General features: G+C 38.4%; 2 protein-coding genes and 1 pseudogene across 2 annotated transcripts; 2 read left to right on the top strand and 1 right to left on the bottom strand.

Moving 5' to 3' along the window:
* The first annotated feature begins 1,241 nt into the window (after positions 1-1,241).
* Positions 1,242-17,628, top strand: LOC145781626 (ras-related protein Rab-22A-like). Its single transcript, XM_082593302.1, has 2 exons — positions 1,242-1,441; positions 15,664-17,628. Exons 1-2 carry the CDS (start codon positions 1,242-1,244, stop codon positions 16,103-16,105), a joined length of 642 nt encoding a protein of 213 aa, XP_082449428.1. The 3' UTR covers positions 16,106-17,628.
* Positions 6,597-8,033, bottom strand: LOC145782399 (uncharacterized). The gene is made up of 4 exons (XM_082594181.1): positions 7,898-8,033; positions 7,330-7,516; positions 6,986-7,104; positions 6,597-6,693 (listed from the first exon to the last, which is right to left on the bottom strand). Exons 1-3 carry the CDS (start codon positions 7,925-7,927, stop codon positions 6,992-6,994), a joined length of 330 nt encoding a protein of 109 aa, XP_082450307.1. The 5' UTR covers positions 7,928-8,033; the 3' UTR covers positions 6,597-6,693; positions 6,986-6,991.
* A 6,995-nt stretch (positions 17,629-24,623) lies between the features above and the next one.
* On the top strand, positions 24,624-24,720 carry LOC145782656 (U6 spliceosomal RNA; annotated as a pseudogene).
* Positions 24,721-24,922: the final 202 nt, after the last annotated feature.

The following is a 24,922-nucleotide window of genomic DNA, read 5'->3' as shown; positions in this document are numbered from 1 at the left end:
GGCCCCTAAGTTGCGCGCAATGCATTTAGTTACTTTTCCAGGCCCTCTTGGCCTTGCTACATTACGCCCCCCCGCAGGACTAAAGAGTATCAACTTTTATGCTCGAATTTAGTCGTTTAGGATGGTTTTAACCAAACATTTTTGCGCGTAAACTATAAAATCACAATTCCGGGCCCCCAACAATCACAGGCCTGGGCCCTCAAGGGTACGCCGTACCCCCCTCTCATAAGCCCTGAAGCCTATCATCTTCCTGTGTAATCAATTGACAAAAGCTCAATTGCTTTTAGTATGATGCTTATGTAAAATCGGAGAGAAGACAGACAGAGGACCTTTGGTGATGAAAGAAAGGACAGGAAAAAGTTTGAGAACCATTTAAAAGCGCATTGATCATAGCCTGCCAATCAACAAAAAGCAAGTCATATTATATAAACGGCACTGAAATGCTGGTTCTGCATAATGTAATGAATTTCAAAAGTGAAACTGCTGCAAAATATTTTCAAATTAGACTGACATTGAATGATTTACCACTTGTGAGAGAGACTGCGGCGGTGCGCTATACCACAATTGGGCAATAAGTGATTCAGTGAAACTTATCATAAAGCTTTTGGTCAATTCCGATGAAGCTGTGGGCTGATCACGTCATGCTAAACCACAAGTGAGTAGAAAATTGTAGATTTTGGCCACAAACCTGTGGCAAGCTAGAAGGAAACAAGTAATGGCGTCACGCCATAGCTTTCTCTTACTCTTTGCTGAAGGCGTAAACGCATGGGATTACAATTAGCCTGCAATGAATTGAACATGTCAGTAATCAGTGGGTTAGATAGGCTAGTGGTTTTACTTACCATGCATCTCGTACACAGGGCACAGTGCAGAAGCTAGGTATAAACATTTGGCTCGTAATAGAACTAAAAAAAGTGAGAACGTACTTGTCAACTAAACCAACTAATTACTACCTATTATGCAAACAAGCTTTCAACCCGAAGGTGAAATTTAACTTCTGATTGACAAGTTGCTTCAGTCGTTGTTCGACTGAGCTGGCAAAAAAGCTGAAAAGGAAGTAATAAGTTAGTTAGGGGTAACCTGCTGTTTTCAGGCGGCAAGCAGCCACTGGCTTGCTGCTCTCAGTGCTCTGTGGCAGCTTTGTTTCTTATTGCTTCAGCAGACGGTTGTTTAGAAATGTCAAGTTTTCTTGCCAGGCTTAAAGTGTTCGATATACACGCAGGAATTTTTTCAATAAAGTTATGAGCTATTATAGTGTTAAAGTTTGCATTTTGGGCGACAGTAGCGTTGGAAAATCAAGTCTTGCTTTGAGGTTTGTGGAAAATACTTTTGATTGCAAGTTGTCGAGCACAATTGGAGCAGCTTTTCTCTGGAAACTTATTAAAGCTGAAGGTGGAACTTTATATAAGCTACAAATTTGGGACACTGCTGGCCAAGAAAGGTACGTTGATGAAAGGAGGGTTACTGCATGTTTTAACTAATTCATTTCTTTGCTTGAACAGTTAGGTTTGGTGGCTGAGTAACCATGGTAAATTTATTTTCGTTTTGTTTGCACGTTTTGATTAGAAGTAGGCCTAAACCTAAATCATCATGATTTTTCCAGCGTTCGTTTTCTGTTAATGTTTCTGTCTTATTGCAACCCTAGCGAGTCATTTTTTGGATTGATTTAACTTCAACGTCTTTAGACATAGAATAAATGTTAAAAAGACTAATTTATTGGCGGACTAAGCTGCGTTGTTTATTTTGCGAATGAATTACAAAAAAGAAGTTAAATTGCCTATACGACCTTCTACCCACGGCTAAAAAAAGTTGCAATCCCAATTTGATTGTATTTTTTTTCTTTCAATCCGATGCTGTGCGCTTCCTAGCAAAATTCTGTATCATTCATCAACTCAACGTCTGCGTAAGTTGAATCAATGTCAATACGACGATGATTTGTTATAGTTGAAAAGTATACTTCACTACAGTGACATTGATTACTATTTGATTTTGATTCTGATAGCGAGAGAAATGTAGGCTGTTCTTAAAGCGAATGAAATTGTTTGTGTAGCCTAAGTGGTTTAGTTTAGTTATCAATGAGCTTGTCATTCTTCACAAAACTCTTTTGCAAGCTTGAAATCAGAGTTGTAGAGTGGACAAGACCTTGGTGTGTCGGAGTCGGTTTTCATAGTCCGAGCAGAACAGTGCGGTTGTTATTACGTACATTAGAACTAAATTTTTTTACAAAGAAGTTATTACGGTATTTATACAAAACCAAAACAAAGAATTTTGCGTCAAAACGAAATGGTTTGAAACACTTAGGGAGTGTCTATGAGTGAGGTGTTTTTGTTTCGTTTAGTTCTAATGTAGATTCGGGCAAAATAGTTTTGCTTAACTTAACAGCTTTGCACGAGGCTGTGGATTTAGAATCGAAAGCATTTTGACGTCGTCAAAATGATCCTTGAAATATTTTAGGCTCGTTTTCAAAATTTGCGGACAGCTTTGTCCAAATTATCCTGCACAACTATTTTAAACGAATACGCTAAGATTATTAAAGCGCTGTTTGTAAATCTACAAAGATGAGGGAACCATATGATAGAGGAGGAATTTGCCTCTTCACAATTGATGTAGGTTCTTCTCGAAAAAGTTGTAAGCTTTCAAAATTGTAGTCTTTGCTTGAGATGTCATCCTCAGTAAACTACGTTTGGTGACTCAATATTCATTGTCACAACATCAACACTGCCATCAAAGGCGCCATGCTCTATGCCTGCGTCTCACATCATTGGACATGGACAGTGTCTCCTTTGTTGTTGATATAATCAATCAGTTGAGTTTCGTCGTGGAGAAACCACTCTGGCTCGTAACCGATAGACACTGAAGTCAAAGCATCTTCTCTTCAAAATTTATGCTCCTTGAACAAGCATTCATGTCAACTAAAATTAAGACGCTCAATCGTGCTAGCCGCTTAACTTCTGCTCAATGAAGCTGACTGATAAAATACATTCGAGGCTAGTTCAGTTCAGTTTATTTTTTGTTTTGTTGGCGAAAAAGAAAGACACAAAAAGCAAAAAGACAATAAACACAAATAATTCGCACAACAAGGATGGCAGCGAAAGACCAAAAGGTCACCAAAGTCAGCTGCCACGTGCCACCCAAACATTGCTAATTAAGCGTACATAGAAACCAAGTTCAAAAATAAATAAATTAGGTTTCGTTCTTTCGTCTCCGACATCCTCCACCCCATTGACTTGTTTCTATCAATACAGGCATGACTGAGTGTAAACCGCTTTCACATTTATGTAAAGCGTTTTCGCTCAAACCTGAACTTATTCAGAGCAACATTTTCCTCTTCCTGCGAATGTGGTACTGAGGAACAAACAGAAAATCATACCATTAACGATTGCATCATCCTTCGTCTACCAAGTAGAGCTAAATGTCTGCTTGTCTTGGATGATAACCTTAAAGATTAACTGCATTTTAATCAGTGGCGGCTCGTGGTATTTATAGCAGGGGGTGCTGCAACCGGAGGTAGCCTATACGTGAAAGAGCGAGCGCCAAAGGCGCGATGCCAAGGGGTCTAGGGACATGACCCCCATAAATTTTACCTTATTTTAGTGGTATTTCATGAATTCTGAGGCTATTTGAGCAATTAATTTCCTGATGTTCATCAAGTTTAAATAGGCTGTTTTAGCATGTGACCTTTGGCCTTAACTTATTATCGTAAGTTAACAATGAACCTAGGTTACATTTAATTTATAAAAAATCAACCAGGTTTGGTAACCACAAAAATTTATTGGTAGAGCTTTTCTTAAATTTAATTTAACAACACTAATGAAAACCTAGTCTAAGCTTTATCTTTTTGTGCAGAAAGCAAAGCACATTAGTCTAACCACGTAACAGCATCAGTCGCAGCCACCTAATATCGTGTTTGAAAACAACAGTATTTGCAACAGTAGCTAGCCTGACCACGTGACCAGCAACTGCAAAATTTGCAGTTCGAAATTGTGGGATTTGAAGCAACCTGAGCCAAAATATGACGTCACACATTCTCTTTGTTCTTCTTTTATAAGATCGCAACTGCAGGGCTTGCAGTTCAGAGCTGCCAAATACAAAACTTAAAAAATCATCATATTTTTTAAAACCCAGAAATTATGAAACTTCTAGTCGGTAGGATCTATAGAGAACACGAGAAAAAACGTGAAATTAATAAAAAAAATAAAATACTGAAATGTGCAGGGGGTGCTGCAGTTTTGCAGTTTCTATGGACGAGCCGCCACTGATTTTAATAACGCGTTGCAACGTAGTCCGGAATACATTGTCAATCTGGGTGGATAGTAAAATGGATACCATTCGCCCCACAGGCTCAAAAGTAAAGAGAAACTCAATTAGCTTTGAACACTTCCAAGAGCATTGATCATAGCCTAGCGGCGAGAGCCCTGGTGCGGCGCTCGAAAAGGCCTCAGTTTGACACTGCTCAGGAATATGCGGCCGTGTCTAACAGTACACTTAATAGCATTCCTGAAAGTGGACTCAAACATTGGCTTCATTTTCTTTCTGTCCACAATATGATAAATCTTTAACTATCAGCCCATCTGAGATTCATCCTTAGGCATCTGTGGTAATGCAACAATAACAGCTACGGCAGCGACTATCGTCCCGACAACAATAGTCATCCAGAATTCTGTCCACTGCAATTTGTTAGAAAACGAACGAGCCGACGCAATAGCAAAATTAGTCTTCTTGACTCCTCAACCAAATCTCTTAGCTTGTGTCCTCATCGCGGTGAGTTTCTTCATCTTCCATTGAAGATCTGCGGCTCAAGGAGATCTTCATGAAAACTCTGGATGAGAAACCAGAAGCATCCCTCTAAAAGGTTGATGACCGCAATCTTACCTGCATTCGGATGTGATCACCATCCTTCCTTTATCCGTAATAACACCTCACAGGCTTTACAGAAGACTTCAACTTTAGATTTTGCGGCCAAGAAAACGAGTCGTCGGACCACCTCTAGGTTCGGTATCTTTATTAGTAGATTGTCATCACCAGTATTAGGAGCATCAACAGAAGAACTTGTCTGTTTCTTACCGGGCAGTCTAGCCGTAGTGCATTGGTGAAAAATCTTCTGGCGCCTGCGGTGATTTAACAACAGCAGCAACGATATGTATAAGTTTAATTTTGAAAATAATGCGTAACTATTAATGTGTATTACAATATGTGCATTTGCATAGCAGTCGTTTAAGAGATTCGGAATATCGCTATAAACTGATTGATCAGCCAACCTTTCATACGGCCTCTGGCCTAACTGGTCATTTTTCACAATTTCCATTTTGTTTTGTGAGTTTTTATCTGTTTAATTCAGGATTGTGCACTGTGCAGTCGGATGAAAAATATGCAACTCCGATACTTCGGTTTATAACAGACCGAGTCCGATTCCGGACACGACAAAATCTCTGCGACTCCAGAAAAAATTGATCAGTGAATGCCGCAGTGCATCGCAGGGTGCATTAAAATGTGCAATAAAACACCATAGATGACTAGCACATACGAGATTACATTTATTACACTTTCTGCCTTGTAATAATTAGTTGCTTTACATTCCGAAAAAGACCCCAGCAACCCGTGTTTTATCGCATGCAGTGTAAACGGATGTCTGTCTTGTGTTACTAAAAATATCCTAACTATGAGTTGATACCATCCCAGTAAACATTGATTGTTGGGGCAACATTGGCAAGAAGTTGGCCGCAACATTGGCAAGATGCAGACGCCAACGTTGGCAAGATGTTTTATGCACCATTTGGATGCATCTGGCCAGCGTTGGCGTCTGCATCTTGCCATCGTTAGCTTCTGCATCTTGCCAACGTTGGATTATGCATCTTGCCAACGCTGGCTACTGCATCTTGCCAACGTTGGCTTCTGCATCTTGCCAACGTTGGCAAAATGTTTTATGCACCATTTGGATGCATCTGGCCAGCGTTGGCGTCTGCATCTTGCCACCGTTGGCGTCTGCATCTAGCCAACGTCGACTTCTGCATCTAGCCAACATTGGCTTCTGCATCTTGCCAACGTTGGCAAAATGTTTTATGCACCATTTGGATGCATCTGGCCAGCGTTGGCGTATGCATCTTGCCATCGTTGGCGTCTGCATCTAGCCAACGTCGACTTCTGCATCTAGCCAACGTTGGCTTCTGTATCTTGCCAACATTGGCAAAATGTTTTATGCACCATTTTGCTTCATCTTGCCAACGTTGGCATCTGTATCTGGCCAGCGTTGGCAAGATGGCTTGTGCACCATTTTGCTTCATCTGGCGCCTAAATTCTGGTTGACTTTTATGCACCATGACGCTGCTTCATCTGACTTATTGACTATTGTGATGCCCGGATTGCCCGCGCTTTGACCAAGGTTGGCCATGCGAAGCAAGCTGGTGCATAAAACATCTGAACAGCATTGGCATTTACATTTGCCAAACGTCTCTGTACCTAAACCTCGCTCATCACCAAAAGTTTATTGTTGAACCTAGCTAATCCTTGGGCGAAAGAACAGCAGCAACACGGATTTATAAGCAACACTACTCCCTTTGTCACAAAGCAAAGTAACAGCCGAGCTTCTTATATTTTCACATTTATTAGAAACAAGCTACATCAAATCGTATTGACAGATGGATATTCATTGCACATCAGCAGCTTTTTCTTGCGTATCTTTATCATTCTGAATTCCTGCGAATGAAACAAAAATATTTAATTCAAGAGGGCTGTTTGGCAACAGTGTAGGATTTTGATCAGTTGTTGTCCAGGATAATACGAAGTTAATTGACAATCTGCAATATCAATGTAATATCCATGGTAATATCCCTCTCTCCAACGTGCGTGACAAAAAACTTATCATTCGATTCTGCGCCACGCAGAGCGATAATCAAGTTCCAATACATTCTAATTGCGTGTACAGATAGTTATTCAACAACTAAAGCAACACATTCACAGTTGTCTTTCAAACATACAACAAGCTCACCAAAAGTTAGTTTTTGCCGTTTTCGGCCACCTTGCCTGTCCTTCCAATTTCGAAATCACTCTGAAACTCTTCATCAATTTGCTGCACGGCAGCAGCTTTGTCGTGCGCCATCACCATGTCTAATCATGAAAGTAAAAAAAGAAGTGTTAAATCAGTATATAAATGCCGACATAGCCTACTAACCACCATGTTCGTTGTTCACATCAATGCGAGTACACCACTAAAACATTTTCATACATTACTCAATACTCTTCACAATTACATCATACATTAATCAAAAGAGCAAAATGGCATAGTTATGACATAATCATTTAGTCGTAGTAGAAACATTTATCCGTACTCACCAAGAACAACCTTTTTCAGATTCTTTTTTAAACAATCAAACGAGTGCTTAGACTTCACGATGTTTTTTTTTTCTTTCTTTGTTCTCGACATGACTTGAACTGTGTTGTGTTCGATAATAATAGTTGGAATAAGTCCACTGATACAATCGCTTGCATTTTTGCCACCAACTTGACTTAAATTTGCCACCTGCAAAATGTAAATCGAATGTAATGACAGGGGTTTCATCCATCATATTAAAAAGCTTCAGCACTTGTTACAGAAATTTTCGACTGTTACAAATGACAGCCAACGTTTAAAGTTTTATTTGGGATTCCAGTCGTGTGTTGCGTATGTAGGTCGCAGTGTAGGCTACTGTAGGCTATGTTGTCTTAGCACTCATCTAGGAGCACTGGCACTAAATTTGTCACGAGAATATTTCATATGAAAGTTTTCCATTGGTCATTGAGTTTTATAACTTTCTCTAAATTGAGTTTTATAACTTTCTTTAAATTGTGTAAACGTAGCCTAGTGACAAAAACGACTTTACACAATTATTTCAGGTTCAATGAATAAAAGACATTCACTTACCAGGTTTTCATAAACATTGTCGTAAGTCATTCCTATAGTTTCATTTTGATCATTTCTAAAACTTCTTTCGGCTCATTTCTAAAACTAATATCTCAATTGAATTCGATTTTTTATATTTTCGATGCAAGAAGCGAAAATTCCTCTTAGCGCTGTTCACATAAGCATTGTGCTTTCGGCTCTCCGGCTCTCCACGTAATTGTGTATTGCGCACAACCGCCATGCTTGAACAGTCGAAGTGAATCGAATGACGTCATAATCCCTTTAGCAAAGGATTAAGTCATGGCCTTTGTCTTCCTTCATCAAAACAAACCAAGTTCTTCTGCTAAATTGCATCTCCTCACGTTGATATAACACATCGCCGCATTCTAAAGCTTTGTTGCCTATTTCACTTCAACACGTCATATTGCCCAGTCAAAGTTTAAGTAGTGACGTCATAATGGAGTTTTCACAACAATTATTGTGCCTGCAGTGTTTTTTTATGCACCGCGGGAGGAGAAAAAACGATTTGCCGGATCGTTGAAAGTAAAAGTAGCAATCGTTTTGTGAAATCTCGCTTCAAGAAACTGAGGAGAGATTTCGACGCAACATGACTGCTCCTGAAGCTGGGAATTGCCCACCAGTAGCGGTGTCAGGGGAGTTCAGGGAGTACTTTTGAACTCGGGCCCTAGATAATGTTATGAGCCCGTAACTTCTTCAAGGTGTCCGGAAAAACAAACAAACTACCGCGTATATTTAGATGTAGTGCGTTATTTTTAAAACAGTTTAGAGGCCCAAAGAGCTCATTGGTACCAGGCCCAAATTATCTTCTCACTGGCCTGGTCTGTAGCAAATGATGGTGTACATTTGCATAAATTGAAAGAAAACTTTAGAATAGTTGTTCAACTGGCACAACGTTGGCAACATTTCTAACCGATGTTTGCTCACAGAAACATATTTTTAAACAAAACCGCATAAAAAAGGTTTGTAGGCTATTGATATTTTTAAAAATGGAAATAAGTAATAAAAGCATTGGCTACTCTTCTGACCAACGCTGGTCTTAAATATTCATAGTATACTTTTATGGTATCAGAAAATAATAACAGCATTGATAGCCTATTGTTAAAATTTAAAATTGTAGCAAAATGATGGCATAGCCTACATTTGCATAATTTGAAAGAAAACACCGAAATTGTTATGAATTGGCACAACGTTGGCAATGCTTCTGACCGATGTTAGCCAATCACACAACTGTGTTTTGAAGCAATACCACATGAGAAGAGGTTTGTGTTAGTATTTTTCAAGTTTGAAACAAATAAACCTGAAATAAAATCTTTGAGATCTTTTTGAACGCTTAATAAGAAGTATTGAAATTGTTGGCGTATTGTTGGCAATGTTGGACGAAATTGCCGACCTTGTGCCCTCACATCCAGCATATAGCCAACGTTGCAATTGTTTATTTTGTGGAAACGTGTAGGCCTAGGCTAATGGAAACTTTAAACTGTTTCGGTATCAAGCACGTTATCGCGTTCGCATTTTGTTGCTCCTACCTTTTTCTAGACCTCTGCTCAGTTTGGCATAAACAAACTGAAATGAAAGTACTTTGTTGGCAAAGCATTGGCTACTCTTCTGGCCAACGCTGGTCTTAAATATTCATAATATACTTGTACGGTATTAGAAAATAATGACAGCATTGATAGCCTATTATTGAAATTTTAAATTGTAGCAAAATGATGGCATACATTTGCTTAATTTGAAAGAAAACACCAAAATTGTTTTGAATTGGCACAACGTTGGCAATGCTTCTGACCGATGTTAACCAATCACACAACTGTGTTTTGAAGCAATACCACATGAAAAGAGGTTTGTGTTAGTATTTTTCAAGTTTAAAACAAATAAGCTTAAACCTGAAATAAAATCTTTGAAACCTTTTTGAACGCTTAATAAGAAGTATTGAAATTATTGGCGTATTGTTGGCAATGTTGGACGAAATTGCCGACCTTGTGCCCTCACATCCAGCATATAGCCAACGTTGCAATTGTTTATTTTGTGGAAACGTGTAGGCTAATGGAAACTTTAAACTGTATCCGTATCAAGCACGTTATCGCGTTCGCGTTTTGTTGCTCCTACCTTTTTCTAGACCTCTGCTCAGTTTGGCATAAACAAACTGAAATGAAAGTACTTTGTTGGCAAAGCATTGGCTACTCTTCTGACCAACGCTAGTCTTAAATATTCATAATATACTTGTACGGTATCAGAAAACAGTAGCGCACCCAGAAAAAAAGTTAGGGGGGGGGCTAATTCAGAAATGTCGGCCGAGTGATTTGTGACAATAGACCAATGCCCATTCCTTTGATTAATATTTAAAGGCACTCATAGCCCACAACCCACCGGTTGCCGATACATCAAGATTCGTTTTCTCAATCAAATTAAAAGTTGGCCTAGTGAACCCCATGCTACTAGCATCATTAGCATCCTCATCCCTACGTCCACTCTTGCAATCTTCTATAGATTTCGACTTTTTCGTCATGTAGGCTAGCCTATGACAAAATAGAATTAACTTTCCGTTTGCCAACACAAATAAGTGCGAAAACAAACAGTTTGAAACAAAACACTAATTTTGTAAACAATGGATTTGATGTGGACGTTTTTCCTACTTACAAAACATTCAAATTTAGTTCGTTTTTTCAACTAAAGTCCCAGACGCCTTCGTCTCTCTGCTCAAATATCGTATACAGTTTTACATGTCCATGTGATTCGGCATTGACGTACGGTAGCCTACATCGGTATGTCCAACAGACATTTGACCACGAGAGTACGGGAGCATCTGAACTTTAGAGAGTTAAAGAAAAGTGCCATCAAAGACCACATCATAAAGTGTTCTTTTTACTCTGATCGAAAATTCTCATTTAAAATTTTACGCAAAGGCAAAACTCAATTTGACACCAAAATTTAGGAAGCACTGTCAATGAAGGAGCGATAGAGAGCTTCACACTCAGAGTCCCAGCATGGTGTATAGTTGGTTTGATGGCCACGTGGTATTGTGGCCTTTGCCGCAGTTATTATGGCATTGCAAAAGTCCTAGTATGCTTCGTCTGCGTTGCATGTTTCAGTCGATGGTAACTTTGCAGCAGACTCATTGGTCAGGAGGCTGTATTGATTCTAATCGGCTTTTTTGAAGTTCCATCGGGACAGGAGCCACAAGTTTTGTGGCGATGATGAGGTACGGCCGGTGTTGGGACCGCGGGAACTTCTCAAGCACACGTCTGTCTGGAAGAGAGCTGTCGACACTCGCGAAAGCCAAGTCAGGGTTTGTCCCTGTTCCTCAGCGGCCGGAGAGGAAGCTGGCTGGTTCCTTTGGATTGAATAGGAGGGCAAGATGGTTTGTAGAAGCCCAGTCAGCCAGCAATTCTCCGTCGCTGCTTGTGTTGCTGTAGCCCCAGTCGATGTGCTGGCAGTTGAAATCGCCAGCGTAGCGACTGGGAAAGGGGAACGTTGGAAGGGATGGTGGCAACATTCGCGAGGGTGGGGGCTTGTATTTATTATGTTGACGATGTTGTAGTCTGAGATACAAATGCACACCCACTCAATCTCGGCATCAGTTGGAGATTAGTTGACAAATGTCAACTTCAGGCTCTCATGCACAAACATGGCAATACCTTGCTTCCGACTTAAGGTAGACCCGGCTAGCGTGTAGTTGGAAATAGCTAGCCTATCTGCAGAGGTGCAGTGGATCTCTTGGAGGAGGATGACGAGTGCCTAGTTGGTATGGGCATTGGGCAAGCTGCTCCATAACTTTGATCTTGCTTGTTGTGTAGCCTTCCATGTTGAGCTGCAGAATGGTGGGGTGTTTGAACTTGTCCATTGCCCTTTGCAGCTGTGCCCTCCGGGTGGAGGCTCTTGGTTGACAAGTTTCGTTTGGCCTCTGCTTAGGTACAGATGGTAGGCTACTCACAGGATGGGGCACGAAGAGCAAACGCTATAACTCAAATTTAAACAAACAATTATTTGCTGGAGGTGCGTCCATTCTCCTGAACATTTAGGCTACTTGATGTATCACGTTCCCTGTGGTGCAAATTGTTTCGAAGCTATTTATGTAGTTGTCTTTTCCTAATGTAATTTTACCTTCAAGAAGTTGAAATTCATTGCATTTTTAGAAATAGTTTCAGATTCCTGATGAGGGCTTAAGTTAAATCGAAAACGTTCGACCGTTAAAACTATTTGTAAATATGTAAAGTATATTGTTATAATGCTCAGCCCTGTTGTATTGTTGTGTTTTATTCATACCTAACCTGTAAGCAAAATGTATAAATGAGGATAATACAAAAACTTCTTTTTTTAGTGGCGGGTTTGGGGGGAGCTTGAGCCCCCTTAGCCCCATGCTGGGTGCGCTACAGTCAGAAAATAATAACAGCATTGATAGCATATTATTAAAATTGTAGCAAAATGATGGCATACATTTGCTTAATTTGAAAGAAAACACCGAAATTATTATGAATTGGCACAACGTTGGCAATGCTTCTGACCGATGTTAGCCAATCACACAACTGTGTTTTGAAGCAATACCACATGAAAAGATGTTTGTGTTAGTATTTTTCAAGTTTGAAACAAATAAACCTGAAATAAAATCTTTGAGACCTTTTTGAACGCTTAATAAGAAGTATTGAAATTGTTGGCGTATTGTTGGCAATGTTGGACGAAATTGCCGACCTTGTGCTCTCACATCCAGCATATAGCCAACGTTGCAATTGTTTATTTTGTGGAAACGTGTAGGCTAATGGAAACTTTAAACTGTTTCGGTATCAAGCACGTTATCGCGTTCGCATTTTGTTGCTCCTACCTTTTTCTAGACCTCTGCTCAGTTTGGCATAAACAAACTGAAATGAAAGTACTTTGTTGGCAAAGCATTGGCTACTCTTCTCACCAACGCTGGTCTTAAGTATTCACAATATACTTGTACGGTACCTTATCAGAAAATAATAACAGCATTGATAGCCTATTATTAAAATTTTAAATTGTAGCAAAATGATGGCATACATTTGCATAATTTGAAAGAAAACACCGAAATTGTTATGAATTGGCACAACGTTGGCAATGCTTCTGACCGATGTTAACCAATCACACAACTGTGTTTAGAAGCAATACCACATGAAAAGAGGTTTGTGTTAGAATTTTTAAGTTTGAAACAAATAAACCTGAAATAAAATGTTTGAGACCTTTTTCAAGGCTTAATAAGATGTATTGAAATTGTTGGCGTATTGTTGGCAATGTTGGCAAAATGTTGGACGAAATTGCCGACCTTGTGCCAACATACCCAGCATATAGCCGATGCTGGCCCAGCAATCAATGTTTGCTGGGATGGAACGAATACGTCAATTACGTCATGCTCGCATTCACAATGCAAGTCAACTTTTCATGACGAGACAGTGTCGTATCACTGGCCCCATGCGGAGAGTTACTAAGGTTACTACAACAAAACCAAAGCAATGAAAACATTGAAAACGTTTTTCATGTGGCTTGTGCATGCTTGGTAAGTGAGTCAACTCGTTACTTAGTCATCAAATCTGTTGAATCGCTTTACCTTCTGTCCTTGATAGAAAAGTCTCTAATCATATTCTTTACACAATGTCATTGTTCTTGCTGCTTCAGCTCTTTCCAAATAGACATATGCTAACCGAGTGAAAATCAGTTGTACCTGGCGTTGGTTGTACCCATTTTACTATTTGTTGCAACACCTGTTGTCTCGTTTGTCACCCTCAAACAGATTGGCTTTGTATGATGTCAGCTGAACTTTCGTTTGGAGTAGGGAAGTGTAAAGTAAACTTTACATTAATCACACCTACACATTACTCATGAATTACTGAGCCTAAATCACACATTTATTTATAGCTTGCTATTTTGATAATCCGTTACCTAATTTCAATATGTGTGTGTGTAGGCTACTAGTTTTTTTTGTGATGTTGTTAGGTTCTGTCGTGTTCTCATTGCTTCAACAATTGGCGCTCCAGTTGTTTCAGGAATCAGACGACTGATTCTTAACTAATTTATCTACTTGTTTAATGGATCAGGTTTGGTGGCCGTGCTTAACTATATTTATCGATGCAGATACCGTAGAATTAGATGTTTTCATAAGTCTTGAACCATTAAAGGTTTTGCCACCTTTTCCTTTTGTTGGTTTTGTTACTGTATTTCGTTTTCACAATATCATTTCTTCTGCATTCTGACAAAGAAAAATAAATTGAATTGTAGGCTGATAAACTGTAGCCTAACTGTATGTTGGACCTTGGTTATATTTAATAGTAACGCAGAAAATATATTTTGAAAATTCCCTTATGCAGGAAGTAGGCAGTTTCACATGGAATTCTACTTCGAATCCACGCTTTCAACGCTGACGCACAGTAGACTCTGTCTTTGAGATGGACATTTTTTTTGTCACGCCCACACTTAGATCCTGCTTGGTAGTTAAAGGCTTAAATTAAGTTAATAGAAAGGCAAGGAAGCTAATCTTCATGTTCACCTTCAAGCAGGCCCGTGTTAACCACCCCTTTGTGCCTCCCGGCTGAGGGAGGACACGACTGTTAGAGGCCCACTCATTTTGGTATGTAATGTTTTTTGACGGTTTAAAAAAAGATGCTACAAAAGTTCAATTATACTCAATAGCTTTAATCATGCAACGCCCTTTTTACTATTTTCCAAATCCACGGCTGGGGGCCCACCTCTGTCCGCCCACGCATATCGTTTTTCAGCTTGTAATTTTACATGTCCAATTGTCCATTTAACATGTATTTTTTTCTATTTTTGCAAAAATTTCTCGCTCGCTTTGCTTGCTCAGCCACATGTTATTCACCTAACTGGCGGCCTTTGACATGCATAGTTTCAGAAGGGGATTAAGGGATTGAAAAACTTTTGTGTCCCACAAAAAACTACCCTAATAATACAATATTCCGAAGCCTTATTAAATGAACACCTATATTGATAAATTTCAATGTCAAATCAATTTCAATGTAGATTTCAAGCTTATTATATTGCTTATTATATTTCAAGCTTATTAATTGTAGATTTCAAGCCACATCGGTTCCTGTATTGCAAGATTACTCAACTAATCTTAACAAATTGGCTTCCAATTTTTAATTTAGTCTAGGCCTACACGTTTTTTTGTATTTCCCGTAGCCTTCCATATCATTTACACTACAGTGTTCACTGAAGTTTTACGCCATTGAAATAATTTTATTCATGTGTTTTGTTGCACAAAAGTTATATTAGGCCTAATGGTTTCGTCAGCTACATAGCCGATTGGTGAGGGCGCTGGTACGACGTTCGAAAGGGCCCGGTTCGACACTTTTCAAGAACATGCTGCGTCTCTTGAAGGACACTCAAAAGCATGTCTGAAAATTGACACAAATATTGGCTCCTTACTTGAATGTAATCTTGTCCGTCTCGTTAGCTCAGTGGTTACGCGCTCGGCTCAAGATCACGTGGCGCTGGTTCGGCTCTCGGGGTGTGGTCTTGAGCAACGCATTTCAGGACTGCTCTCCATTCAGTGGCACCTAATGGATGGAATAATTTCCCGGCAACAAGACTTCAACGATCGGAAAACTTCACTCTGTCAATCTCGGTAACCGGCTCTGCGTCAAAAGCCTCTACAAGTATGCGAAACTACCAGGAATAACCTATCAAGGCTTTGTCAGTCCGAGAATAAAGATTCAAAAACCAATCTCCAACCACCAGGCACAAGTCTGGGTACAATAAAACAAATAATGGGAGCATTTAATTCTTGTTTATTGTTTCAGATACAAATCATTAGCTCCGCTGTATTACCGTGGTGCAGCAGTGATTCTCATCGTGTATGACATTACCCAACGCAAGACTCTAATCGAAGGAGCGCGAGAATGGGTGAACAATGTGCGGAAACACTGCTCCTCAGAAATTATACTTTTGCTTGTTGGAAATAAGACGGACCTCGAACTTTATCGGGACGTTGAAGAGAGTGAAGCAAGAACATTTGCCAGCAATATCGGGGCGACGTTTTATGAAACCAGCGCAAAGACAGAAGATCATATAACGGTCATGTTTAAAGAAATATGCAACAGATTTGAAAAAGGCCACAACAAAAACTTGACACTCATTTGCCATAATGACTCATTGAAGGACAGGGCAGTCAGTGTTGTAAATTCCGACCAAAATGCAAAAAAGAAGTCGGAAAAATCTAAACCTTTCCGATGCTGTGTCTGAACGGCAAACCTTTTTGTTGTTCACTTTGTGGAGAAGCTACGCCAGAGAGTTGGTCGAAATGCGTTTGCGGCAAAGGTTCTTCATTTTTACTGTGAATTTAATTATTATCGGATGTTCGAAAGCGAACAAGTGGAGCAAGTTATTATTTCAACGTTGAACGTCTAGGTGCAACGCATACAATGTAACCTTTGTGTTCAGGTCAAGTGTAAGGCCATCACAATCTCTTCACTTGTTGGGTGATACCTTGTATCTTCCCATACAGCAAAATCCGTCATTTTTACATTGATTCAACGTCTGCAGACGTTGATTTTCTAAAAGTGACTCTCATTACTGCAGAAGATAATTTGTTACCTTTTCGTTGCAAATGTTTCACTTACGTCGTTTGTTGATATTGTGTTCACTGAAGCTTAACTAAGTTGTATTGATCATTCTGCAACCGCTGGGCACGTAACTCCATCAAAGTGTCAAAGGTCAGCAATTGTTTACGAGGACGACCTGGCAAGTGAACAAAATTTGCTTGTGTAGTGAAATGAAATATTTTGGCGATAACGTTTTCGCACAATCAGAGCTTCAATTGGTCTAACGCCACACCTTCCGTCATGATGCAAACCATGAAGTTGTAAGCTACAGATGTAAAACGACCGATATGTCTCACTATTTCTTGACTGTATTCAATTTGTTTTCATTTCCATCCTTTTTGGTTGATCCTCGATTTTATCCAATCCTGTATAACTTTTAGCTGACAGCCAAATTTATCCATCACAAAGCTCATATGAAACGCAGTGGCAGCTTTTTATTATTTCATGAAGCATTCGCGACTAGTGGTGAAGGCACAAAGAAGGTTATGTTGTTTTATGCAGTGAGTGTCGTGTCACAGACTAGCTTTATTTTACTCAACCTTTGCAAAACTAGAACGTCTTTCATTTTTGTGCTCAGTTTGCAAGCGTTGTTTGTACCGATCCTATCTATTGTAACTTACAACCTACGCCAGAAAAAGACTATTGTTTTCACTGCGACATTAAATAATAGCACTATGATCGTACGTTGCCAAAACTTCAGTGCAGAACAAAAACCATTGAAGTCACAAAACTATCATCAGCATTTTTACGAATTTTTGTCCACTCTTGTAAAGGAGAGACAATTCAATGAACCATGTTTTGTCTTCGTTTTGAAAGCAAGTTTAAATGGAGCTCAGTGGAAGCAACGCTGGTGGAAGTCTATTTTATGTGAATCAAACTTGTTGTATTTATAGCGTAAGCAGAACCTTAACGTTGAGAACAAACAAAAATAATTCTATTTATTAACAGCTTTGTCGTGGTAGCGAAGCGCATAACACGGCACAATGTCTCGTTTCTTGTTGTTCAGCCTTGTAAGCTTTAAAGGGGCAGACAAGTCCATTTTCAAATGCAAATTGAGAGTTGAAATACATAAAGGGGATATTCAAAAACACGTTGCACTTATTTTTATGAAAAAACACTCATTTGTTCTCGTGCAATCTTAAAACAAAGTTTTGGTTTTGCAATTCCAACACACACCGCTTCAACTGTTGTCGAAATAAAATATTTGCTTACGTGACGTCGTAACCAGAGTTCGGCAAAACATTTTGCTGGTTTAAGGTCTGTGGTATGCAGCTGTAGATAAGGTTTGAGGCGTTTGCAGCAGTAGATAATACAATAATTATAATAAGATACAGTATTATTATATAAGCTAATGCAAAATTCATTTCACGTAATTTAAAATTGAAAACGCTTTAATGCAAGGCTAAATGTGTCTTCTTTTTTGTTTGTCGTTGAAGTCATTGTTTGCGAAAGATTATTAGGAGTAGAAATTACACTGTTATTCAAAAAGTCGGAAAACATGGAGTGGAAGTTTTTCAATGTGTGGAATTTGTTCAATAGATAGTTTGAAATGTAAAATTTGAAAAAAAGGCGAATCCTCCTGAAGTGATGGAAAGATAGGCACAATATGCTTTCACTAACTTGTAGGTGTGCGTTTCTAAACACATTAAAAATGTCACCACAACCAGAGATGGGCAAGATCACCAGTATCGGTGATCAAGATCACCAAGAATAGGTGATCTTGAAGATCAACATCACCAAACTATGTGATCTTGAAGATCAAGATCGTGATCTTGAAGATCAAGATCACTTTTTGTGCACTTGAAAAAAAATGAAGTTTTTGATCAATGATGTTGCAAAAAATAATTACTATAAGCAACCTGGGTAAAGGTATATACAGTAGTTGGTATTGCTAACTTTTACTTTCATCTTCTCGATCGCTGGCCTAAGAAGCGGAATAAGTTAGTGACTGTTGTTATTAGGCCTATCCATGGTTGACGTAGTTTGCGTAGAATCGCAACGTCACACCCAAGGCCGAGGTTAATTACAGTATAAGTTCCGAAAAAGTCGCAAAATTTGCAATTAGTTTTATACTTTTTATTTATAATGAATAAATAAAAAAACAACTTTGAACTGCATCATTTTTTACCAAATTTTTGTCTGGTTCATGTAGGAGTTTTTATTCGTGTTACTAAGCAGTTTTAACTTCACTGTATTGTGTCGATGTTTATTGCACCATTTGCCCATCTGGCAACCTTGATGCTGTTGTCTACTATCAAAAAAGTTCAGAGGCCTGCGGTCACACAAACCGCTCCATACTCAGACCCTAAACAAGTCTTGGTCTGGTTGATTTGCTGCAATAAACCACTTTACATGACCAAAGTCGGCGTCCCAGAGTCCAGATTTTTTAACACCGCCACTCTAGAGTTTTAAAACATCTAAAATTGGGTCAAAGAAAGAAAACATTTCTTTAAAATGCACACATGGAAATTGTGAATAAAGTTAAATCATTTTTTATTATACGTCAACATAAAGTACACGGTAGTTGACTTCTTTATTACGACCAACACGGAAAACTTTTTCAATTTTGAAATGGCAACACTGACCAGATTAGATGGAGACTTGAAATCGTCTTTTGTTGGACACATATCATATTAACAGTGGCTTAATGTTAGTAGTTGCCACTAACTACTTTGTACAGTACGAGTTCTAAAAAAATGCCTCTATCTAGGAAGTAAAATTCAATTTTAAAGTGATCTTGATCTTATTGTTCTTCAAGATTAAGATCACACAAAAAAAGTGATCTTAGATCAAGATCACCAAAAAAAAGTGATCTTGAAGATCAAGATCACGCCCATCTCTGACCACAACTGAACTGAACCTTGATAAGATCAACTTATAGGTGATCTAAAAAAGTAGCCTAATTGGCGATCAAGTGGTTTGCAATTATTGTAGGCTGCAGGCAGTAGCTGATTTAAAAAAGAGCACAAAAATCAAATAATCTAAAAAAAGAAAAAAGGAGTTTTAATTCAGCCAAGAACTCATTTGTTAGTTTAATAAACTTTAATTCAATTGCTAACCAAAACACTATTTCAGTGGAAATAAAGGTAAGAAGCCTGATGTGTTAAAGCCTAGTTCATCAATATGAAGGTTATTGTAGTTTAATCTTTAGTTGCAGGAAGCAGGGCCGTTGCGAGGATATTTTGGGCCCGGTACCACTGAGATCCTTGGGCCCAAAATCAAGACACGTCTAAGAAAAATGCATTATATCCAAACATACGCGGTTTTTTCTTCATGTTCCCAGGCCTCTTCGAAAGGTTCTGGGCCCTTAATATCATCCCGCTCCAAAATTATCCCCTGGGTCCTTCTGTCAATGCTTTTGATAGGAAGTTAGTAGTTGTAACTTTGTCAAACTTATGGAAATAGTTTTGTCGCAAAAAATGACATAAACATTGAACATGTAAATTTTCAATGTGGAAATAGAATGCATCAACCCAGATAGCCTAAATGCAGTGGCGCCGGCAGGGGGGGGGGCAGGCGGGGCAGCTGCCCCCCCAATGTTTTGGGCATCATCTTTTAAACATTTTTTTTTTTTATTAATTCATGTTAATATTATTATTTTAATATTTGGATCCCAACCTCAAGTAAGTCAACTCAAGTTGCAAGGGGGGGGGGGGGGGGGGGGGGGGGAGGAGGTAAAAGCTCTCTCTTCAAAAAAAAGTATGGAAAACCTTGATGACTAAATTGTACAGTAGATAAAAAGATTTTTTTACAGTAGCAAACCTCACACTCCCATGACTGCTTCCGCGCACATTTTGGCATTGGTTGCTTGCAGTGATTCTTTTACTTAAACAAAACGTTTTGTTTCAGCAGTTTTGAGTTGTTCGATTCTTAAGTTGTAAAGGAGACTCAATTTCTCCAATATTTATCATTTATGTTTCTTCTTTAATCTCAGCAGAGTATAAAACTTGTAAAAGTTTTTCATCCATACGACGTCATGAATGAAATTATATCTCAAATCGGCTTAATGACGTGACATCATCTAAACATTTTACCGAATAATAAATTAACAAATTCGATCGTCAAAAGTGGTTTGGTGGTGGTAAATATTACGTAATGAAAAAATGTGATAAGGTTGGAAGACATTATGTCATGTATTTTCAATACAAATATGAAGTTTAAAATTTATTCTTTTGTTCATAGTCGTAATCCACCTTCAAAGCGGTAAGCTACTACAAAGAATAATTTTCGATAAGGGGGGCATCAAGAATAAGTCGACATGACTTTTAACCCTTAGAAGGTTGGGCTCCTGGAGTCTTGCTCAGTTTGGGGGGGGGGGGGCTGTCAATTATTCTTATGCTTTAGGAGTGATATCTCTGTTATTTTGGCACGGTTTCAAAATTTGGGATTCACTTTGTAAAATTATTCACGCTGAGCATATCCGAAAATTAAAACTATGTGAATTTTAGAACTGCTCATATACGTTGAAATGTTGAGGTCACTTATGAGTGTAATTTGTAGCGTGAGTTTACGCATTATTTTTTGGTAGAGTAATGAAGAACGTGCATAGTAATGTTGTGATTAATTTTTTTTACATTATTTTACATACAGCCAATGCCCTTTACGCTGTGAAACAGTTAGGATTAACGAGATATGGGCCAAATTAATTACTTTCATCCAGCTGATGGGAAAATGTTTCACAATAGAATATGAAATATTTCTGAGGATGTGCTGAGAAAAGCCTTATATCTTTCAATTTATAACCTTTATTCGCTCAAAATTTCAGCTCAATAGAGGTGAATAAAAGTTAGAAAAAGTCAAGAAATCTCGTAGTCGCAGCCTCAGTGGTTTTAGAGATACAACTGTTGATACAAAAAAGTTGAATTGACAGCCCCCCCCCCAACCTTCAAAGGGTTTGCATTCAGTCAACAGATCTATGCCTTAAGGTTTACGTCATCTCCGGAGATCAGTAAAATATAAGGTTGTCATCTTCAGTGCAACAAGACCATTGATTGATTGGTTTAGTGAGGATTCGTAGTCCCATTGCTTTCATTTTGAGTGATCATACTGATTTTCAATTTATTCCTACAAGACGTTACGTAATGAAAAAATATATAACTAAGGTTGGAAGACATTATGTCATGTCTTTTCAATTCAAAATGAAGTTTAAAATTTATTCTTTTGTTCATAGTCGTAATCCTCCTTCAAAGCGGTAATACAAAGAACAATTTTCGATAAGGGGGGCATCAAGAATATGTCGACATGACTTTTAAGGTTTACGTCAGCTCCGGAGATCAGTAAAATATAAGGTTCTCATTATCGTGATTGTAAGCCGCGGGAAATTTTTTCTCTAAAAAACAGATTCCCGGGAAGCTAAACATTTTTTCCAGCCCTGGTAGAAAACAAGAGAAATTAAATAATATACCACTGTCTTGCACCAGTGGCGTAGCCAAGGGAGGGGGGTTCGGGGGTTTCAACCTTTCAAATTGAATTTACCGATGTTAATACATTGTTTACAAGAAAAGTTTTAGCCTATGATGTAATTTATCGTCAAACTGTGCAAGGATGCAAGCCATCTGCAACTGCTGAGATCGCTTGTTCGATCTAGATTAACATCTAAACAGCTATTTGTTATACAAAACTTGAATATATCAGAAATAGCCTAAAGTAACTTCATTGTCTCAAAGCTTTTTGTTTGACACTCATCAAGATGTATGACCTCTATGACGTTACATTTTCTAAACTTTGGGTTGACTTCAGAGCTTAAAAGTTAGTGACTTACCGGAATAAGATCGTTTTTTGAATCAACCAAGGAGAAAATTGATAAATAATAAAACTGTAATAATCTCGCATAAAAAGCAATCAACCTATGTCTCTAAAACAAAGTTTGCCTAATTTTAAACGAAACTGCATTGAAAGAGCGAGTTTTGCCAATACCAAACATTCAAATATCTCAGTCTGGAATTAGCAACAAGAAAACAGAGACTTAGCTTTATTTCCGAAAAATGCCGAAGAAAACATGATCTTATCCTTTTGCTATGCCACCGGACAGCACCATTTTACAGAAATATTCATACCCACAATTTTGTTGAAAATGCTCTCAGAATGCACCAAACTGAAAGTAATTTTTCAAAATTTTCTGGGGGAGGCCCCCCAGACCCCCCGCCGCTAAGTGTCGCCTTCGGCGAACACGCCATCGGGCTTCGCCCGCCGGCTGTCAACACCTCCCCTTTCAAAATTTTTAACTATGCTACTGTCTTGCACTGTCAATATTTTGCCCCCCCAATGTTGAAGGTCTGGCGGCGCCACTGCCTAAATGCGTTACTTAAACATGTGAGGTAGGCTAATACAGCATTCATTATATAAGAGTCTTCAAGTACGCTTTACAAAAAAAAAGATAGAGTTGAAAATAATTATTAATGATTTGTCTTCCTCAATAGAGTTCTAGGTAAAGGCACAAAAGTTATATGACAAGTCACGAAGCATGTCACAGCAGTAGATGCATGTCCAATAGCTCCATCTTGAGGACGCGCACTTGGAATTTAATTGCACCTTTTGCGCTCTGAGATTCCGTGTGCTCAGCAAGTCATTTGTTTCGAATGTATGACGAAAAACAAAATTCGCTAATCTTCAAAACGAAACAAAGAAAATTTATATCAAAACGACACAAAATAGTTTTGTTTTGATTTTGAATAACTCCGGTGAGGACCGCAATAAATGAACATTCTTTGTTCATACGCATGTAGTCTGTAGGCTATATATATTTTTTTGTGTGGACAAACAGTAAAAAAATCTTAAACATACTTACAAGTTACAATACACGAATTTAAGGTGACAATCAATAAAAAAACAAATTCCAACATAAATTATCTATTAAAATTCAATGAAAATGATGGGGTGTACCAGAAAAGATCTATGGGACGGGCCTATATCAAAAGGATCCACAGAGGATGCAAACTGATATGCACAAATCAACAAGGGAATGAAAAGTACCAGTAAACCAGTAAGTAAATGTAGCTCTACAGAAAGTAAAAATTACATGAATGTTGACTCTTTTTTTATTTTTTATAAATTATGTAGTTTGATTTCGTTAAGAATCTCACACTGGTCTACACGATTTTTGCGGTATGAACTTTGAAAACTGATTTAAAGTAATTTTGGGGTGTTGAATCCGAATCTGACTTCAGATTTTGCCTATTACGTCAGATTTGTGAGATATGATAACAACAAATTGCTACTTGTGTCAAAAGTGGACAATTTGACGTGGCGTTTATCACATATAGGCCTACACATTGTGCTATATTCAGAAATCCAGGCCATGTGGTGTATAAGTAGCTGAAATATACCCATAAACTAAAATTTTGATACCAATTTGTTTTCTAAGCAACATTCTCAACCATGCAGTAATAAAAAGCTAAATTGGAGGCTAAAAGTATAACTAACCCCCCTCCCCCGTCAATATTTTGCTTGAAACCACAAATATTTAAGCAGGTTTATGGCAATGCTTGTTCAGTAGCCTTATGTAAGCTGTTTTGGCCTGTCTAACACTAACCTTTCGCTATAGCAATGCATATGTTGGTAGTAAACGCAACGCCAAATCTTTCACTTTTGGCAAAAATAAAATATTTTTGTTGTCATATCTCAAAAATTTGATGTGAAAGTAAAAATCTGAGTTCAGATTCGGATTCAGCACCCAAAAATTACCTGAGATCAGTTGTCAGTCCAAACCGCAGAAAACATTTTTTTTTTTGTAGACCAGTGTTATTTTTTATGGAGAATTTTGTTTGGCTTCGACCAGAATAGGTTGTTTCATGGTCACCTGGAGATGCGGCCTGATTTGTCACATTTTACAGATTTTGATTACAGCTACTGCTAGTGCTTGACTGACATTTTTTTAAATATTTTTTCTTTTTGCGGTTTCCTAATGACAGAAAACTTTTTTGTTGCCTTGGGGAAGCAATAGCAAATGAGAAAAAGTAAGTTGAAAAACGCTGAATCAGACTGTTATTGAAAAATTAACAGTCTGACTAAAATCTTCGAAATCAAAGTTCCTTTGTTTTTCAACATGTGAGGATGTTAAAACCGTCTTTCTTTGATTACTAGACAACTGTCACTTGCGGTGCTTATCAGCGTGGCAAGAATTTGTTGATTAACAACATTTTGCAATACTTACTTCGGCAGTAGCCTACATATACTATAATTGGAACGATACACAGAAGATTAGCATGGCTTCTGCGCAAGGATGACACGCAAAATCGTGAAGCGTTCCATATTTCTTAAAAAAAAAACGTTTTGCAGTAGAAGCTAAATATTTTCATAATACAATCAGAAAAAGTCTCTAAATTTATATATAATATTTTGCCAATTTATTATAAATTGAGTTGGCACACCGACCTATTTTGCAAACAAAAACTTGCATAAAGAGAACACTGCTCGTGAAGCACAATAACGGTGAAACTCGCACTAGTGTTTACATGAC

This window comes from Aplidium turbinatum, chromosome 13 (genome assembly GCF_918807975.1).
Source record: "Aplidium turbinatum chromosome 13, kaAplTurb1.1, whole genome shotgun sequence".
NCBI classification, from domain to species: domain Eukaryota; kingdom Metazoa; phylum Chordata; class Ascidiacea; order Aplousobranchia; family Polyclinidae; genus Aplidium; species Aplidium turbinatum.
Note: the sequence above shows the minus strand (reverse complement) of the source record. Positions and strands in the feature narration are given on the sequence as shown.

Excerpts from the sequence above, each read along its gene's own strand:
- LOC145781626 (XM_082593302.1), top strand. The coding sequence starts at position 1,242 with ATGAGCTATTATAGTGTTAAAGTTTGCATTTTGGGCGACAGTAGCGTT. Across the intron at positions 1,442-15,663 it reads GACACTGCTGGCCAAGAAAG|ATACAAATCATTAGCTCCGC; the intron begins GTACGTTGATGA and ends TTATTGTTTCAG.
- LOC145782399 (XM_082594181.1), bottom strand. The coding sequence starts at position 7,927 with ATGACTTACGACAATGTTTATGAAAACCTG. Across the intron at positions 7,517-7,897 it reads ACAATGTTTATGAAAACCTG|GTGGCAAATTTAAGTCAAGT; the intron begins GTAAGTGAATGT and ends TACATTTTGCAG. Across the intron at positions 7,105-7,329 it reads TCTGAAAAAGGTTGTTCTTG|ACATGGTGATGGCGCACGAC; the intron begins GTGAGTACGGAT and ends TTTCATGATTAG.